General features: G+C 41.4%; 1 protein-coding gene across 5 annotated transcripts in view; it reads left to right on the forward strand.

Annotated features, from left to right (window-relative positions):
- Positions 1 to 20369, forward strand: part of REPS2 (RALBP1 associated Eps domain containing 2) — a 99322-nt gene that overhangs the window by 58301 nt on the left and 20652 nt on the right. For all 5 annotated transcript variants that reach the window (XM_075096261.1, XM_075096233.1, XM_075096228.1 and 2 more), the window contains exons 12-13: positions 4232 to 4274; positions 7484 to 7620. In XM_075096261.1, the coding sequence (XP_074952362.1) occupies positions 4232 to 4274; positions 7484 to 7620 (180 nt within the window). The remainder of the gene's footprint in view (positions 1 to 4231; positions 4275 to 7483; positions 7621 to 20369) is intronic.

Here is a 20369-nt window from a genome sequence, read left to right on the forward strand (position 1 = left end):
CCTCATAATTACTACTTGCAAAATAAATCTTAATTAGTACTTCAGGTTGTCAAAAGGTTTTCTTGCTGTCTTTCCCTTGTTGTTAGAGTATGTGCATTCTTCATGTGTGGGAAACATTTTTAACATAGCATTTTGTAAGGAGACTGAATTTTGTTCTTCTGTGCTACAAATGAGATGCCAGAGCATGAACGTTGTACTGCTTGATGAAAGGTCAAGTATGGAATAAGTATTCAGTAACTATTCTGAAATGGCCTGTTTCTTTGTAAAAACTGAGCTTTCATATTTTCTGTCAAGGAGTTTAAGGGTAGATAGCCTTTTGGAAACACAGACCTTGTGGTACTTACAGTGCTGATGTAAGCTTTTGATTCAGGGGGCGTTTCTTTGTTGAAACCACCCCTGATTTTTCTCTCTCCAACTCCAACATACACTCCTTGTTCCTATCATACTGGAAAATGTTATTTCTGGAATGGCATATGTCAAAATTGCTTAGTTGCTCCGGAAACTTCCCATGCGTTCAGTTCATGAGACCTCCCTTGCCTTCCTGTTTGTTAATCTGTTTCCTAGAGAGAGGTAAGAGTGTTTGCAAGCCCTCTGTGGTCTCAGTCAAGCTAAAATCTGGACTCGCTTTCTTTTCCTTTTGCATAAATGTTTTTAGTTGTGAAGGTATCCTTGATTAAGAAAACTGACCCCGCATGTCTGTCACAGCAGTTTTGTCTTACAGCTCGATTTATTCATGGCTGCTCAACAGCTGCATGCCTCATTTCCCAACTCTTTTTTTCCTGGTTTCTTCCCAAACACTTGGCAGCTGCCAGATTTCCTATCTTCAGCTCCTATTCTCAAAACACACACACACACACACACACACTCACTCTTCCCTCTCTGGGGGGAGAGGAGGGTGGTTGCAAGACTTTCAGTTCCATTCTTTTCCCCGCCATTTTGCCCAGGAGCGCCCCAGGCAGTTTTATTTTCAGTTCAGCAATTCCATCTTCGGTACGCTTAGGGAAAAAACTGTCACTGGCACATCTCCTGTGCCACTGTCCTCTTTTCCCCATGCCCTTCATCTCCAAATCAGGGAGGTCATCTGGATGCTGCTGTGCTCCTCCAGCAGTGTTGCTGTGTTTGTGGGAGATGGCGGCAAGAGTTTCACCCCATCGTCATGACTCCTGTCACTGTAGGGTTTTCAGCCTCACTGTCCTGCACAATGAGGGCTTGAGCAAGCACGTTCTCAAGTTGCATGATACGATTGATGTTAAAAGTAAAAATGTTTATCTATGCAGTGGGCTAGAGATTGAGTTATTGAGTGGTTATTTTGGAATTGGTCGTCATTCTGAAAGGTCATTGTAATCATTAACCTTCAGGATGAAAACTCAGTTGGGATGAAGTGGGAGAAATTGTGCATCCTTCTTTGGTTATTGAATTGGGCTGTTCATGTAAATGCAGGAAAGATGATAGTGCCATGGTTCATTATGGGAGAGGTTTTTTTGCCATTAGGAGGACTAGAAATTTGAAGTCAGTAGAAACTTCGTATGCTCAGTGTCTGGCCAGATTATCTCCAAATGTCTGGCCAGATTATTTAGGCTCCGAAGTGCAAGATCATTGTTGGATTTAAAGGATTAAGGGCCAAATTTGTGTGTGTTTAAATTGTACGTTTCTGCCTAGGCCGCCAATAAGAGGCAATAGATGAGTTGGTGCGAGTGATTTAAACTAGTGGGGAATTCTTTGTTTTTTCCTTAGTAGTGTAGCATATTTGCACCTTTTACGGTACAGTTTTCTACCCGATAATCAGCCTGTAAAGCAAGGAGGCACCAGCTGAGTATAAGCCATCAGGCTACAGCCAAAAGTTACTGAGCCTGCATCCTTAGGAATGTTTAAAAGAAGTTGTATTGGGGGGTGGGGATGGGAGTAATTAAACACCCAAAACGGGAACCTTCACACTCTCCTGTGGTGTGAATGAATAAATAAGAGTTCATCATTGTATATGATTTTAATTAGTGCAGACCAAGCTGTTCAGTTCATCAGGGCGTACTACTCCAGGAATTGTCCAAACTTTTAAATAGTAAGTGTAATTAATTTACTCAACATCTTTAATTTTATCGGTTTCGTGTAAGTTAGGCTTATGTATCCGTAGCAATAGAAATATGGAAAAATAATGAACTGGATAAATAGTTTATTGTCTTGAATGATTGTCATCTGTGTGTATAAACCTGCACCTCAAATACAGAGTACGCACAGATTGAGCATACCAAAATAACTGCACATTTCATGGAAATCCTGTCACAACTATTTGTGTGTCCTAATAATGAATTGCCTGCTTTATAATATTTTCTGTATTAAACTTCTTTTGAAAGGTAAAGCTAAGTCTGGGTATTGTGTAATTTTGGCCTTGAATTTCCTGATTTTTCAAAAGCTTAAAAGGAAATCCTTGACAGTAGTATTCTATTGCTGTCATTTTTTATTAGTAGTCATTTCAGGATTCTCTCTTCCATGTGTGCTTTCCTGTTTACCTCAACAAGATGTCCTCAGAGAGTTTGAATGTCAGTTTTACCTGCAGGTTTTTAAAAGAAAGGCTTTCTAAAAGAAGTATGAACAGAATTATGGTCTCCATAAAAGAAGGAAAATTTGAAGGTTCTTAAATGTGGCTTAGCTTGGAAAGGATTTATACTGCCTATTTCTAAGTGGCATATATTTAATAAATGTGCATGTAATTTAATAATCAGCAATTTCTGCATTGGAAAAATTGGGTCATATGGCTGTAGGGAAGCAGTTTCTAAAGTTGTATTCTCTGGGAGTTTGAGAGAGAAAGAGAGAGGAGGATTATCACCACTGCATATTTTAATAATAATTCCCTCTCTCCCTTTTAGTTGCTAGGAAGAGTTTGTTGCACAGAAATCTGGAATGACTGTGAGCCAGTTTGGTGGTGACAGTAATCTGCTAGAACTTGGTTTATAAGTGTGTTTTTGTGTCACTGCCAGCTACATTTGGGTTTATTCCATCCAAAGCACCAACTAGCACTGCATCACCTTAAAAGCAGTTTCTTTTATGAAGAAAAATGTGTGGCTATACATGTGCCATATGCTGCTGCTTGTCTTCTGTAAGCCTAAAGCCTCCTACAGAGGGTCTATGCAGTAGTATGGTGCAAGCCATTATAGAGTCAGTATTTGCCAGCTGCTACCACAGGTAGCTCCTGCTCTGTGTTTTGGAGAATCTGTCATATTCTCTGGTAATGCTGTATAGTAGCTGGCGGTAAATGTCTGACTTTGGAGTAGGCACATATCTCAAGGAAGCTAGAAACTCTGACAATTATGGCTCTTTTTCCCCCAGCGTACTTGCTTCTCTTAAGTGTTGTACTTTGATTAGCAGAATAATGGAAAAAATACAAGGATTCGCTTTGTGTGTGCGTTGGGATCATTGATGCTGCTGTAGTACCTTGAGGATATCTCAGTAGGCTGAACTTGAAAGCAACCACACAGATATGTTTTCTCAAACTTGTCTGATGTTAGTAAGGAGAGTAACAGAAAAGTCACAAAAGACTCTGTAAGCCAAGGAACAGCCTTGAGGAATTACCCAGAGAAGGTAACTCAGCACTGTTGTTTTCCTATCACATAAAACCTGCATGTGGCAGGATATTTGGAATTCATCTAAATAAAAGAAACAGATTTTTACTTTAATAGAAATGTTTGATCAACACTTAGCCTGTAAAGCTTTTTACCTTTACACATCTTTCCTTCCCAATGTCAAAGTAGTGTCAACCTCATGTGTTAATTTTTTTTTAAACTGCGGTAAGATGATGTATGTTTATACTGATGAGTTCAAGTATTTAGGAAGGGTGTAAACCTTTGTGCTTTGGGAAGCAGGGCAACTAATAGGTATCTGGACTAAGAGTGAGATGTTTTCTGCTGAACATTTATGCTATTCCTTATGTTTCTTTGACAACTGCATCCAGGAGTACAGGTCGGAGCTGTCAGACCTATTGCTTTTCCTGTGTTCCTGTAACCAAACTAAAGGTGAAAGTCTGATTACATGTGGGCTTTTGAATTCTTAGGACATTCACACACTACAAAAACACAGTGGAAGGAGAAATGAAAGTCAGTCCGTATTGCTCTTGTGAGATGAGCACGCTCTCACATCCACATTTGCAACACTCATGTATTTAATGAACGCTGATCCTTCAGGTAAAGGTGTTTATTTAAAATATGATGTTTTAGAGGTTCTTTTTTCTTTTCTGTTTCAGCTGCTCAGGAATCTAATGCACTTAAAGCCAGACCACGATCCAGGTACTGCTTTCATTTCTGTTTCAGAAGATGTATGTTCCTCCAGTGTTAGACACGAGGTGTGAGAACTGGTGTAGTGTTTTTAAATTTTTTTTAATTGGTGCTGTGCTGGAAGTTCAGCTCAGATAGAAGACATTTACCAGGAGAGATCTGTAAGCTACAGACCCTACATCAGTACTGCTTAGAGTCCAGTGATCTCTGGTGATACAGCACTGGGACTTTTGTCTGCCGTCCTAGCCCCGCTGCCTTGCTGGGGTGGTGACTGCCTCCAGCCCTGCCCCAGGGGCATCGTGGCGGGACAGCGGGGACCATCCCATTGCGGGGAACGTTCTCAGCAATTTTGTGCTGTTGAAACCTGCACAGTAGTTGCATGTGGAGGAAGACAGTGCACGCTCCCACAGAAACAGCGATAGTAGCTCAGCCCTTGGATGTGGGTGAGTGAATCATTCCGTTGGCGATGTGTGCTTGACTATAGCTGGTTGGTGTGCGATGGAAGGGCTTACGGACTTAGTTCTGCACTAGAAATGACACCTGCTGTATTCGGATGTTTGGATGAAAGGGGAAACCTGTGCCAGAAAATATTGTGTATAAATGGACTATGTGTTGGGTTTGGCTGTTCACCATTCTGGTGTATTGCCATATCGTGCATTCACCCCCAAACTTTTTTATTTGGTGCTAGTTAGAGGGCTTCATTTCTTTTTCTTAGGTAGTGAGAGTATAATCAGGAGATCCCTCCTTACAAGCTTGTCAAAGCCTGCTAATGAGAGCTTCAGCTATAAGCATGATGAGTGAAGCTTGAAATCCTCTGTTCTTAGGACCTACATCCAGGAAGGCTGAACTGCCTTGTGTGCTATTTTTCTGCTGCTAGCCAAAGCTTTTTAGTTTTCATAGTGTTTTAAATTTTCTTGCTGCGTTACTGAATCATAAATTGCAAATATGCAAAAAATGTGTAAAATGCATTTTATGCAAAAATGCATAAAATAGGAAATGCTTAAACAAGTTTGAGAAGTCACTTGGATGTGACTAGTCCTGTGTGTGACCGCCTCACGTATGACTGTCACTACTTCAGTGCAGAAGCTGAGACTAAAGAGCCCATCCTTGAATTCAGACCTGCTGCTGCACTTGTCCTGCATAGCCTGGAGGGCTCTATAACCTGGAGGGTCTCTGTCTTCGTGTGTGTTTGACCACTAGAGGCTACGATTTGAGTCTGTTACAGCTCTCAGCTCTGGAGTCCAGCTTTCTAGCCTAAGCTGTGAAGATTCTTAGCTGCTGACTCTTAACTGAGTTTTAGGTGCCGGGTCTGCCTGCTGCAAACGACGATTCACTGTCACGGGGCTCTGTGGTGCTGCTGCTGGAGCAGGCATATTTTTGCCTGGTAACTGCTATCTTATTCGATCTTTGGGGAAAAAAAATAAAAATCTCAAACTGTTAGGTTGTAAAATTTTAATGAAGTAAAATACACACTGCATAATTTGGAAAGTAAAAGTGAAAACCCTTAAGATCCTGGTTCAGAGCTTTTTCATTTAATTCAGGATGGTTGGGTTAGGTCTGATATGGTAAGGCTGTGGAATTAAAAACTCTACCAAGACAAAAAACTCAGTATCAGCAGATGTTTTTGTCATACGTAAATTTTGGTGCAATTACAGCTTTCACTCCTGTATTTATTAAAGTTTACATCAGAAACGTAAGATCAGCGTTGCCAAATGTCTGTCCTGCTGAAGAGCTGTTTTCTAACAGCCTGTTTGGCAAAAAACTGATCCGTTTCCCATCGGTGGGAGTTATTTCAGTTCTACTCGAATGTGGTTTTGGTCTTGTCTGTCACGCATAATGTTTTGCAGTAAGTGTAACATCTCACATTGTCAGTGCTGATTTTGAACAAAGCTTTTGGTCTTGCAGAAAAACTGGTAACTACAACGGCTGAAAAATATTGGACGCTATTCAGCAAAATCAAATTTCTTAGCAAAAGCACTGCATTGGGATTAAACGATTGTGGAAGGGCCTAGAAAGTTGTACAGAGGCATGGATTTGACCCATGTTGATCACTTTGGAGCCATTCTATTTTTCTGGATTTTGTGAAATTTGACTGTTTGCTATGAAAAAATTATTCTGGTAGTTAGAATATTATAAATTACAAATTATAAATTTATAAATATAAAATTATAAATTATAAATTTGTAATTTGTAATAATATAAATTATTATAAAATGTGTCCCTGCAAAAAGTGGTTTGAACCTGTACCTATATAGACACTACCCTCGCAGCTGGGAAAGACAACAGAAACTAAGGGGGGGGGCGGGGGGGGGGAGGAAATCTTTTTACTCAGCTTTATTCAAAATAGTTGCTACAGTTATCCTGGTGGCAGTTAAAGTTGTGTAAGAAGGCCTGAAGCTGTGTGTTGTGGTTTAACCCAGGCTGGCAACCAAGCACCCCGCAGCCGCTCGCTCACTCCCCCCTGGTGGGACGGGGGAGAGAATCAGAAGAGTAAAAGTGAGGCAACTCATGGGTTGAGATAAAGACAGTTTAATAGGTAAAGCAAAAGCTGCGCGCGGAAGCAAAGCAAAACACGGAATTCATTCACTGCTTCCCATGGGCAGGGAGACGTTCAGCCATCTCCAGGAAAGCAGGGCTCCATCATGCATAACGGTTACTTGGGAAGACAAATGCCATCACTCCAAATGTCTCCCCCCCTTCCTTCTTTCTTCATCCCCCAGCTTTATATGCTGAGCATGACGCCATATGGTGTGGGATATCCCTTTGGTCAGCTGGGGTCAGATGTCCCGGCTGTGTCCCCTCCCAGCTCCTTGTGCACCCAGCAGAGCACGGGGAGCTGAAAAAGTCCTTGACCAGTGTAAGTGCTACTGCGCAACAACTAAAACATCTCCACATTATCACCACTGTTTCCAGCAAAAATCCAAAACACAGCCCCATACTAGCTACTGTGAAGAAATTTAGCTCTATCCCAGCTGAAACCAGGTCACTGATATAAAAGGCCTTAAGCATGACCTGTGCCTTTCCCCAAACTTGTAGGTTCCTCTGTTGCCAAATAAATCTGTTTTGTTATAAGGGGGAACTTTTAGTCATTAGGACAAGGAATTCCCATCACGAACCTGAGTTCTGGTCAATGTATTTTTAGGTACTACTCACTGTGGTTGTTTAAAATTAATTTCTGAACTAAAATATTTTCTGCTTTTTTCCCTCCGGTTCTTCCTTAGGTCTTACTCTAGCACATCAATAGAAGATGCTATGAAAAAGGGAGAAGAGCCCCCTACTCCACCTCCAAGGCCACAGAAATCACATTCCAGAGCTTCCTCTTTGGATCTGAACAAAATATTTCAACAAAACACACAAGGTGAAGTTTGCTGTCTTTCCTGCTTTTGAGACCATTTAGGTTAGCTGCATAGTTGGCAACTTGCATCTGTTTGCCCAAATGCTTGACAATACGTGCATATGCTTGCCTTTGCTGTAGACAGCAATACACTACAGAACAGAAGTTCCACTTTCTTGTGTTACGTCGCCACTGAGGGGAGAAATCACTGTTGCTGTAATTAAGGTGATTATAATGTTTTCTGGCACGATAATGGGAAGCTTTAACATATGGTAGTCTGTCATCACTGACTGTTTATAACTAGTCTGGCTGTTTAGATAATTCTCACCAGTAACTACAATATATTTGATTTTTTTATTACTATTTATTTTTTGTAGTTCAGAAGCAGGAAGAAAATCTGTAATGTTTAAACTGGGAGAAAGTTGAATTTCTTGTGTGCAAGCATATTTGTTGTTAGTCTTCCACATGCGTGGGGGCAATCAGAAACCATCCTCTAAGTAAGAAAGGGTAATTCTTTTAACAGAGATGCATGTTGAGGGGAGAAAGGGAAATGTAGACTGTAGCTGGAGTGAACTGGAAGCAAATGGCTCTCCAGCGCATCCATGTTTGAGCGTTCCTTTTGCCTTGCACAGTGAGCGGTGGAATGAGGAGTGTTTGTTCAGGGCAGCAGCCACCCAGCATCGCTGTGCTTTAGCAGCGTCCTGGAACCAGCCCAGAGCTTTATGCAGTGCACACCAATCATCCGACTCAAGGACTAGGTTAAACATGGTCATGTTTATGCTTCAGAAGAAAGCCAAGGTTTGACTGTGTCAAGGAATGTTTTAACTGGGCTCTCTAATGTGGTTAGAGTAGAATAAGAGTTTCACCTCTTGCTATATGGGACGACTTCTTTTTTTGTGCAGGCAGACAGAATTCAAGTCCTGCGATGTGTGCTGAACCCTGAAACTCAATAGGAATAAACATATTTTTTTTACAGACTTCTTACACAGAGAAGCAATTCCTGATCTTTGCCTGTGGTTCCTGTTCAGGGATTTGTTGCCTCCAATTCTGATTTCAATATACATCAAAATAAAACCCAAACAGAGCCAAGTACACATTTTCTAAGGCAGCAAATCCTCTCAGAATCCAGGTAAAAAGTATAACTGGAAGGAAATAAACTTGGATTTAAGTTTCTCTTGGAATACAAATGAAAGTAGAATGTAAATTCTCAAAGTCGTCTTTCTGTGAATGAAAAGTAACATCTTGCTTTTGAAATGGATCATTCTGAAAGTCACCATTACCTTTGAAGTAAAGTAATTATTTCTTCTGGGCAACTTAACTGACAGTGTTACAGTGAGTGCAGGAGAGGATAACTCGTCCTATCAATACTTCTTGGAGGGTTTCCTTACTGGAAATGAGGCAATTAAGTAAGGATAAACTTGTAATAAAAGAAAGTGCTTTGGTCATCCTAAAACTGTTCATCATGTTCTGTTCAAATTTATGGCTGTTTATAGTTGGAAGAAAAATTGGCTCTAAGTTGACAAAACCTGAAGCGTAGTGTGCAGAAATTGTCCAAATGTGGAAGGTCTCCCAGAGGTTCATCTTCCTCCTGTACCTGCAGGGTGTTGGCCTGTCATTTTTTGCTCTCTTGGATGTCCTCTGATGGCAATACTAGGTATTTGTGTGGTCGTCTTCCTCTAACGGAGCTGTTCTATTTTGTGTAAAAAATGTAAATACTCATTGGGAAGGTATCAGGAGGAATTTGCAGCCTTGAAGGATTCAGAGAACTTCTTGTTAAACAATTTGTAGCCCACCCTGAAGAATGGTTCCAGTTCAAATAAATCTGCATCATTAGAAGGAGGGGATTAAATCAACCCATCCTAGCACGTCCAAGTACCGTGGTGCATTTACCTTGCCCTGCTTTGAAGTAAAATGTCTGCACTGGAAGTCGTATTTTCAGTTCTTCATTCTATGAAGAAAATGTGTGTGCTCTTTCCTGAATAGTAGTTGTTATGCAGCATCCTATGGATGATGTGGTTTTATGCAGCTGCTTTCTTTTCTTCCATTTTTCTTGTTTTGATCACTTCACTTTTTTCATCCTTTTCCCTACTGATCTTTGTTCTCAGTAGAAATTTCAGTCTCATCATTTTCAGGTACCTTATTCATCTACAGATAGTTCTTCCTCAGGGAGTGGTCATTGTTCCAGAGCCAAACTCTTTACTGAGGTGCACTTTGCACTTTCTAAAAAGGCGGTTTGTAGGAACACAGAGGGATTGAGCACTGTCACCTTAAACCAAAGAGCCTTGCCAAAAAGATAGCGTGTGTGCGTGTTTGTGTGAAGTATATTGCACACAGTTGTATAATAACAAGCTGTATTCTTATTTCTGCTGACAATATAAAAAATGAAGTTCGAATAGTTTCCATCTGCCATCAGAAGATACAGTTACAGATTTACAATATAGATGATGTAGTGACAATGTACTGTTTGGGTTGCCTGGCTATTGGGATAATACAGCCTGACATAAGTATTGAACCTGATGTGTTTCTATCCACAAGTCAGTTGATTACTTTCTGCCCCAATGTACTGTTAACTGAATATTTGCTTTATGTTTTCTCCCTGCCTTCTTTCCTTCCTAGGTTTTCAAAAATAGTCTCATTGTCACAGCTGAACCACAAAAATAGGTGGAATGACCGTGCCTTCTAGCACTACCATATTGCCTAGTGTCAGAACAGAAAACCAGACTGTAAAACCAGTCATTTTAATAGATTTCAGGATATATCCAACATGATTAGAATAATCCCATTTTGGTACATTGGTTTTTGTCCTACTAATTCTTGTTCAGAAATAATTCTGATTTTGGGAGTTTGGATAATGTGCTCCCACACCAGCAAAGGAGTGCTCAGTAGTATTGAGTTTTATTTTCAGTTCTTGGTTGGTCATGTTGATCTATAGGTATCACTTCTGTAACTGAAAAGCCATCAATGGTTTGGAGCATTTTTTAATTTCATTTTTAAAGGGCAGAAAAAAAAAAAAAATCTCTTTCCAAGTAAATTCAGCCGAAGACTGTGGCAGATCCTTGCCGCAGGCACTGTTTTTTTGGGGGAGCGATTTTGTTTGTTTTTCATTTACTGCTGCTATATCATGTTTGCTACCATCTTATGATGCTCCTCTCCTTGCAGGTATACACAGAGAACATTTATCCATGATGGCTGGAATGTCCAGCAATGGATTAGCCACAGAAACTGTGTTTTAAAACTGTTGAATTGGGACATAACTGCTCTTGAAGGAGGCACCTTCATTCACACTCTGTATCTGTACTCTTCTGGGATGCTGTAACTAGTGTTACCCAGGAAAAACAAACAAACAAAAAAAAACAACCGAGATGACTTACTGAAAGGCTTCACCTTCTGAAATGTCCATAGGTGAATTTCTGTTAAGAGATATTAAAAGACAGAAATCTCTTCTATTTTTTTTAGTCATGTAGTTTTTGCATTAGCATCTGAGAAAAATTCAGTACTGCTAGAATCTCAGTGTATGTCTTTGAATATATAATCTCTGGCATTTGGCCTATGTACACATTAAGAAAATATGTGGCTAGGTTTTATGCATTCCTGGAAAGACAACAGCAGGTTTTAAGTAGAAACAAAAATGTCAGTTTAAATGCATACATGACCTGGTTTACATCTTCATTTCTCCTCTAGCACACTGTCTAGTCAGATACAAGCCAAGCGCTCCCAGAGTAAGACCCAGGATCCTGTGGCCCACAAAGCTTTCCTGCACTGTTCCCAAAAGTTTTTTGCAGAATGAGTTGCTGTCTGGGACTTGTTGTGCTCCCTTCTGTCTGTCCTGCCATCTGGGTGAGGGAGCAGGTATTGAGGGGGCCAAAATTGCCACAGCTCAGAGCCTGGCAGTCTTGCAGCAAGGCCCCTGGCCACCTTTTACCCTCAACAGCAGCAATAAACTAGGGTCTGCCTTGGGGTAACTCTGGGACTAGGGCAAGTCTCAGCTTAAGTCTCAGCTTAAGTATAAAACCAAGAGTTTTGCTTGGTTACGGTTTTTGCCCGTGACAACTACTAAAGAATTTACTTCTTGGCAATTATAGGCAGTGACAGCAGTCTAGGTCTTTTTGTTTGATACAGATGCCTCTGAAATATTTTTTATTTCCCATTTAGTTTCATATCTGAATTGCATAAGTTCTTTTAATTAACAGTTCTGTTGAACAAAGGATACTTGTTTGGAAAAGAGAATTTGCTTTAAAGAAACAACAAAATTGTCAAACAGTGTAGTTCTGTGCTGATATGGAAGCAGACTGAATATCTGTGTAACTAATCAAAACAGCCATATAACTATTTACAAATGAATTTTTGACTGAAAGTTTTTAGCAGTCGTTTGCTTTTGAAGCTTGCCTCCTGCTGCGGCTGTCCCTGCAGTGAGGAGCGTGTGGAATGTAGGCACCATTTCTTACATTGGCTTGTAAGCAAATATTCACTGTCACCTGGATTTCCCCCTCCGGGGGCGCTGGTTTCAGCCAGCAACACAGGGCTAGTATTTTGGGGGTTTTCTCCCGTTTAAAATGTGAGGTGTTAAGTACCACACCTGGTAAGGGGGAAACACAACTAGTATTTTATTTGAAGTGCAGTGTTTTCTGTTATGGATGATGTTTTCCTAACTACAGTCAGATCTGTAACCTCTACTTATCACTGCTGGGCCAGTGATGGCTGCCAAACAACAAAACATCCCCTCTGCTCGAAATGTAGTGTTCACAGAAAAGGAACATGGTAACAGATTTTATTGGTGTGCATCAGCATTCCTGTAAGTGATATAAATATCTCCCCACATCACTCTGTATTCCTTCATATACATGTTTCCCACACAGTTTGAAGTGGTACTTCTATCATAAGACTCAGTACAAATTCTTTCTTCACCCTTTCATTTTTGTTAGTGCTAGAGGAAGACTGGTGTTCGGCATCACATTTTATCCTCTTTTTCATACCTTTGAAGACGACTCTTTGTTACTTCCTTTACTTCATCAAACCTTCATTACTTCATTCAGTTAGCACAATCTTTCCTTGAACATACAGGCTTGGTGGGTTTTATTTGCCAGGTGTTGAGGTTTCTGAATAGTGTGTGTTGAGATGTCTTTGGTTTTCCATATTTGCCCAACCACAGCTGAATTTTATGTATTTCTAAATGTTTTCAGTCCACATATCAAATAAAACAGTTCTGTAATTGTGTAGGAAAGAGGATTTGGAAAATTAAAATGATAGTTGCTCTGTTGTCATACACTTTTTGATACAAACAGGTCCATATAGTTACCCTAATACTGTTTCCAGCTGTTTTCAGCGATCTCTTTTCAGCTCCATTGTATTTTTAGCTTAGTGGGCCAAATGCAAGTGACTTTTTCCCTTGTGGGCCTATGGAACTGGGTACTAAAAAACCTGCCAAACTTAACCTTGAATAAGTATGGTTACTGCATTGTCTTCTGTATTCTTTTATGCTTAATTGTATTTGCTAGGAAATATCTGTATCTTCTGAGTTTAGCTGTCTGCAATTCTAAAGGCAGGCTTTTAAGGGGTTATGCAGGGGGTTATGTTGTTTGTGTTACCATAAATACAGATTTCTCAACTAACTTTTTGGTTCAAAGCTGAAGTGACGTGAGGAACCTAGAATAGTAGTGTCATTTTTATGCTGAATTTAAGTAATTAATTTTCAGAAGCCCTTCCTCTCATTGTGTTTGTATTGATCTTGATTTAGTAAAATCCTGCTACTTTCTTGGGTAATAGGGCTGGATTTTACTCATGCTGTAGTACTGTGCTGTCTTGCATGTTACTTTTGTGTTTATTAATCATAACAAAACACTAAATTGGGAATCAAAGAATGGTTTAGGTTGGAAGGGACCTTTAGATGTCGTCTAGTCCAACCCCCCTGCAGTGAGCAGGGACATCTTCAACTAGATCAGGTTGCTTAGAGCTCCGTCCAACCTGACCTTGAATGTTTCTAGGGGTGGGGCCTCCACTACCTCTCTGGGCAACCTGTGCCAGTGTTTCACCACCCTCATTGTGAAAAATTTTTTCCTTGTATCCAGTCTAAATCTACCCTCCTTTAGTTTAAAACCATTACCCCTTGTCCTGTCATAAGAGGCCTTGCTAAAGAGGTTGCCCCTATCCTTTCTAAAGTCCCCCTTTAAGTACAGAAAGGCCACAATAAGGTCTCCCCACAGCCTTCTCTTGTCCAGGCTCAACAACCCCAACCCTCTCAGCCTGTCTTCATAGGAGAGGTGTTCCATTCCTCTGATCATTTTTGTGGCCCTCCTCTGGACCCACTCCAACAGGTCCATGCTCTTCCTGTGCTGAGGATCCCAGAGCTGGACACAGCACTCCAGGTGGGGTGTCCCCAGAGCGGAGCAGAGGGGCAGAATCACCTCACTCGACCTTCTGGCCACACTTCTTTTGATGCAGCCCACGATACGGTTGGCCTTCTGGGCTGCAAGCGCACATTGTTGGCTCATGCTCAGCTTTTGTTCACCAGTACCCTTAAGTCCTTCTCCACAGGGCTGCTCTCAATCACTTCATCCCCCAGCCTATATTGATACTGGGGCTTGCCCCAAGCCAGGTGGAGGACCTTGCACTTTGCCTTGTTGAACCTCACGAGGTTCTCACAGGCCCACCTCTCCAGCTTGCCCAGGTGTCTTTGGATGACATCTGGTCCTTCTGGTGTGTCAGCTGCACCGCTCAGCTTGGTGTCATCTGCAAATTTGCTGAGGGTGCACTTGATCCCACTGTCTATGTCACTGATGAAGATATTAAACAGTACTGGTCCCAGTACGGACCCTTGAGGGATGCCACTCTTCACCGGTCTCCATCTGGACATTGAGCCATTGACCACTATCCCCTGGATGCGACGATCCAGTCAGTTCCTTATACACCGAACAGTCCACCCATCAAATCAGCATCTCCCCAATTGAGAGAGAAGGATGCTGTGGGGGACTGTGTCAAAGGCCTTACAGAATTCCAGGTAGATGACATCCATAGCATTTCCCTTGTCCACTGAGGCAGTCACTCCATCATAGAAGGCCACTAGGTTGGTCAGGCAGGATTTGCCCTTGGTGAAGCCATGCTGCCTGCCTCAAATCACCTCCTTGTCCTCCATGGGCCTTAGCATAGCTTCCAGGAGGATCTGTTCCATGATCTTCCCAGGTACAGAGGTGAGGCTGATGGGTCAGTAGTTCCCAGGGTCCTCCTTTCTACCCTGTTTAAAAATGGATGCAATGTTTCCCTTTTTCCAGTCCTGAGGGACTTCACCTGACTGCCATGACTCTTCAAATAACATGGAGAGTGGCTTGGCAACTACGTCAGCCAATTACCGCAGGACTTTGGGATGCATCTCGTCAGGTCTCATAGACTTATATATGTTCTGTATGTCAGAAGATGACAGTTCTGAAGGACCTTTATTTCAGAATAGTGATAATGGCAAATACCATCAGCAAAATATGCCATTTCACTGAATATCATTTGCACAGTATACAAGAGCTCTAGTGTTGCCAGCTTCGTTGAATGAAGAGTGCAGAGTCAAGTTAATACCTTTGGTTGTAAGGGTTGTAACAATAATTGCAATTTAAATTAAAAATGTCTCTTACTCATAGAGAACACAAAATTGAGCTGCTGTTTATACTCTTCTCCGGCACTGTATCACTGCAATGAAAATAATGTGAAATACTTTCTTAACATAAATGTTGCAAAAACATTTTTTTGAAGCAGAGAATAGATTTTTTTTTTTTCTTTTGGGACTCGGCTCCTGATCTGTTACTGGAGCTGCTGTTTTTTTCTAGTCCCATTCCCCTTCAGAATATGTGATCACTGAACTGAGCTTATTCTGAATAAAATATTAACGTCTTCCCTCTGATTTGGATGGAAGAGTTTTACATCTCTCAGCCTTTTAGGATTTTTATGAAGGATTTGTGTGTTTATAAATATGTAACTTATTTCTTTGCCAAACTGGACAAGGACTTAAGGTCAGACAGGCTGGAGAAAATAGTGAGGACATAAATGGATGAATGGTTATTACATGCTAGTTATCTGATGGGATAACTTATTTCTGCGTTTTTAGATTTTTAAATTTTCATGTCTGTCTCTAAGGGCGGAGTCCAGAGAGTACTTTTGTGCAAACTGGGGTAAGTATAACTGTTTCTTGACAATTTGTGTAAATGGAACTCCTTTTAAGTTATTTTTTCTCATTTTTCTAATCTTAGTGCATATATTTCTGGGATTGAGGAATGGCTTACAGTCTGTTTTCATTCTGTTGTTAAAAATGGAATTTTAATCCAAAAACTCTTTTCTATTGAAAATTGCTAAGGTTGAAATGTTCTCAGCTGGCCCTACCAGCCCCTATGAACTATTCTCATGATCCCATGTAGGTTACTGTGTTCTATGAAAAAATGCTGGTTCATGGTAGAACAGCTTTACAAGTTAAACAAGAGAGGATCTTCTGTTTCTCATGTGGAACAGGGGGAGGGGGACAAATTGCCTCCCTTGGGGGAGACCCTGGAGATGCTGATGTCCTCAAGAAGCGTCTGAGCAGCAAGTGGGCTGGTGGGTGGTAGCTTATTGCTCTTCCTGGCTCCTGTGTGCCTGCTCCGAGTTGGTCTGTGTTGGAAATGGGCACAGGCAGCAAGTGCCGGAGCCCCCAGCGCTCCCACCGGCGTCTCCAGAGGTGAGACACTCTGGCAACATGGATCTGTGGGATGTAGGTGGAGGGACTGTGCCTCCCTGTGGGTGGAGAATGAAGCTAAAGGTGAAGTGAAGGGGAAGAAAATCATGAATGCTTTTGTTTAAAGGGGGAGGGAGAAGGGAGAAACAGTCCCCAGAAAACACACAGAAAAGGAAGGGGTAGAGCAAACAGTATCTAGAAAATGAAGTGGTTTAGGGAAAATGAGGGACAGGAAGTTAAAAATACAGCTGTTGTGGTTATATGACTCAAAACAGAAAATAGGGGTTAAAAAAATCTGTTTTACAGCTTTTACATAAAATACGCTGAATTTTGGGGGGGTGTGGTGTGTGTTTTAAAAAAGACCGTAAACACCTTCAATAATGTCTTGCTTGTTTGATTTGAAAGTGACCATCAAATACGTGAGCACACCAGTGTCCTAAATGAAGTCTCACTTGCGAGTTCATAGTGCAGAAGCATTAATTGCTTAAGGTCTGGCTATCTCTCTTCTTAATCACTTGGAAAATACTTGGATAATTTTCCGTGCAGTCGAGGTACCACTGGTGTTCTGTATGATTAGCACATGAAACACAACTGTAAGAAGAGTGTGTCTGTGATATCAGGTGTGTGTATCACTTGCTCTGATGCATGAAGCTTTGCTGCTGAGCAGGTTCCTGCAACTAACTGTGAGAAGAGAGGTTATTCTGGCGATGCTTTCTACAGTCTTTCTACAAACCTGATAGCAAAATCAGTATCAGGAGTCTAAATCTTTTTTCCCATTACTATTGCCTTCTGAGGAGACATTAGGAAGAATTATTGGAACAGATCTGTGGGTAAATAGATATTTCACAACCACTTTACTAGAATCCTTCATTAAATTTACATTCCTGGCTACAGCTTTTTAAAATTTTTTTCCTGTTGCAACTTTCTGTGGGCACAGTAGTGAGCATTAAATCAGAACTCTTGAAAAACAATTATTTCACAATCACCTTATTAATGCTGTTGTCAGGAATGTAAATAAATGAAGAAGTGGTGAGAACAATATTATGGGATATCCAAGTACCAATTTCAGTGAACAAGAAGGGAAGTTTTGAAAGACAGGTAAACAGAAACCAGTTTAGACACAGACCTTTTCTGCAGCCTGCCTTTGGCAACAGAAGTAGGAAAAGTATTTCAAAAGCCCTCCAAAACAGCCTCAGAGTGGAAGACTGAAAATGCTGGCTTCCCAGCTACCGAAGGAACCGAAGCCTTAGGTAGTTTGGGGAACCAAAGAATAATTCATTCTGTTGGCGTATCTTTTGCAGATCCTTTGCTTCCTGATAAAATGAATTGGTTGGTCTTTTGTTAAACCTGATCTTGGGATTTATGTGCTCTGAAGCAGCATAAACGGCTGTAAGTCTGCCATGCAGCCAGCCTCTCCCTTGATCCAGCAGTGCTATAGCATCTACTTGAAAAATACCAAACACATCAGCCAGACTCTACCAAGGAACCCTATCGGTTTTCTCCCAATTTAAGTCCCTAGATGGTCCCCACCCGATGGGAGAAGGGGTGGTGGTGGGGAACCTGGATTTAGGCCATCTGGATCCAGGTCAGCCTGGATTTAGGCTGGGTTTAGTTAGGACTGCACCCTTTGAGCCCTCTTTCACCCTTTGGGAATGGTAGCTGAAATAAGAGGAGGGACCAAAATGTGGGTGCCCTTTTGATCGTGGGATGAAAGGTGTGTAGGGTTTTGATGTGAGATGAGGTCAGCCTCCATTGGTAGGTGATATTTAGTTAACTTAGCTAGAGAAGTTCAAAATGGCCCTTAACCCAGGAAGACCACCCTCTTTCAGGACACTGCTTATGAAAGTGTTCAATTCAGATGAGAAGGAGGAATAATTTTTTTTTTATCCAACAGCTCTAACTTGTCTGAGGTGATATCCAGGGTAAAGTGATAGACATATAAAGCCAAGAAGGAAGACCGCTATAAAGAATGGAAATGAAATTAAGTACTTGACATGGAAATGTTCCAGGAAATGTAGTTTTATATGCTGCTGTTCTATTATTAATTAATTTTTAAAAATACCATGTACCCAGCAGCTCAGTGATTATGGCAGTTTTCTTCAATACTATGAAACAAGAAGACAAGTGACTATCATTGGGTGAGAGATGTGCAGCACATTGCTCTTACAGGTTGCTCTAAAGGATCCCAAGGGCTTAAATTTGTTCTATTGCCCTCCTGCTGTGCCTGGTGAGCTGAAGACCTACTTTAAATATGTTTGATGTCCTGTGATAATTTTATGTTTTTCTTTGGTCTCCTCTTCTTAGATCAAATAAGTCAAGTAAAGGGGCTACTCTGATGGTCATCGTGATTTATATTTTTCACTACTGCGGGTAATGAAAGTGCTGCGGATTTGTGTTCTCTGCTAGGGAGGCTGGAGGCAGAGTGGCATGGCCAAATAGGATTGCCCAGCCTGTTCTCAGAGTGTAGCATTACAGCCTGGTGTTTGTTTTAAAACATTAATCTAGTTTCAGACTGGAAAACCTGGAGTTTTTATCTAGTGCAGTGTCTTTTTAGTGCTATCAGACCTTTGTAATTGCCGAAATACAGCAGAAAAATGGTCCTGGAAGCTTCCCATGCGATAATCTGCCTTAAAGTGTAAACATGCTCAGTAAAGAGCCATGATTTTTTAACTGAAAGCCTTATCACTATCTTTATGGGAGTAACTAGTGTATGAAAATGCTATAATTTACAGGAATATGTGTGATACGGATACTGGATATACTTAAATCCATTTTACTAGTACCTGTATGGCCTTTCCACAGTGCTAAGATTTGCTCTACATTGCTCACCTGCTGTGAAGGCCACCAAGCTGCTCAGTAACGAGGCTACTTGTGCAAGGCTCATGCTGCTCCCTCCAGCTCCCTCTGCTTTTGCACAGGGTGTGAAGACTTGTTTTCAAAGAGCAATGGCATGCATCTTAATCCAGTTCTGGAGTGTGCACCTGGAAATATGACACTTGTCTGTTTGCTGCTCAGTACCAGGGTACTTGCTTTCATTTTGGAAACAGACCTCCCCCTGTATCTGGGTTTGCTTTCAGAGCCAACTCTAACAGCCAGAGCCCATCTGTGTGGGGCGGTCTCCCAGGAGGGCAGGCATTCTGGAATAGCTTAATATTACAAGTCATCTGCTGATACACATAAAAACCTATGACTATCTGTTAATATTGCTGTCTTTTAGGGTAGTGATACTACAGAAGACTGAAGCATGGAGCATCTATCATTAAATTTTTTTTTTTAATTGCCCTGTGGGGAATAAAAGTGAGGGCTTTTCTTTTTTATAAGTTGTTATGAATCTTCAAAAGTTAACTAACTTTTGTTGAACAATTGTGCTCACGTAAGCATGATTTCCTTCTAAAAGACCGAAGATGTTCTGCAACAGCAGGAATTTTATGAATATTTCATGAGTAGCTGAAGTTAGAATTTGCAGGATTAAAAAGAGGAAACTGGGTCAAATGCACATGGTGTAAGCATCTAACTTTAATGCTAGAGTCATATATGTTGTATTTTAAAAGGTGAAGTGGGGTTATTTTTGGGAGGGGGGGTTGGCGGTTTTGTTTGTTGGATTGACTTGACCATCCTACAAAAAAATTACTTTTCCCTTTGGAATTTTGTGGGCCAAATCCCAGGAGACTTCTGGGGTTTCACAGTGTGTGCAACCGCTTCAGGAGAAGCTTTTCCAGCAAGTGCAGCACCTTTGTGCATAAAGACTAGCCTGCGGCTTTTCTAGGTGTATCACTGGGTTTGAAGAATCTGGGAGCAAGGGCAATAAGTGTTGTATCCTCTAGAGTTGAAGTTCAGGCCAGTTCTCAATGGATGCAGCTCTTGCTGGCTTACGCTCCAGCAGGCCCTCAAAAGCGTTACTGCAGGTACAAAAATTATAAACCCTGGAGAGGGCTATGTACATTTGGAAGGGCCAAGGGAGCCTCTGAGGCCAGTGCCTGGCTGCAGCACCGCTGCCCCTGGCCCCATGTGCCCCTTCCGGGGACCCCCGTGTTCATGGCAGCAGTGCATTCCATAGCTTCACGTTTGGGCTGCCAGTGGCTCATTA

Source organism: Phalacrocorax aristotelis, chromosome 1 (assembly GCF_949628215.1).
Source record: "Phalacrocorax aristotelis chromosome 1, bGulAri2.1, whole genome shotgun sequence".
Lineage (NCBI taxonomy): Eukaryota > Metazoa > Chordata > Aves > Suliformes > Phalacrocoracidae > Phalacrocorax > Phalacrocorax aristotelis.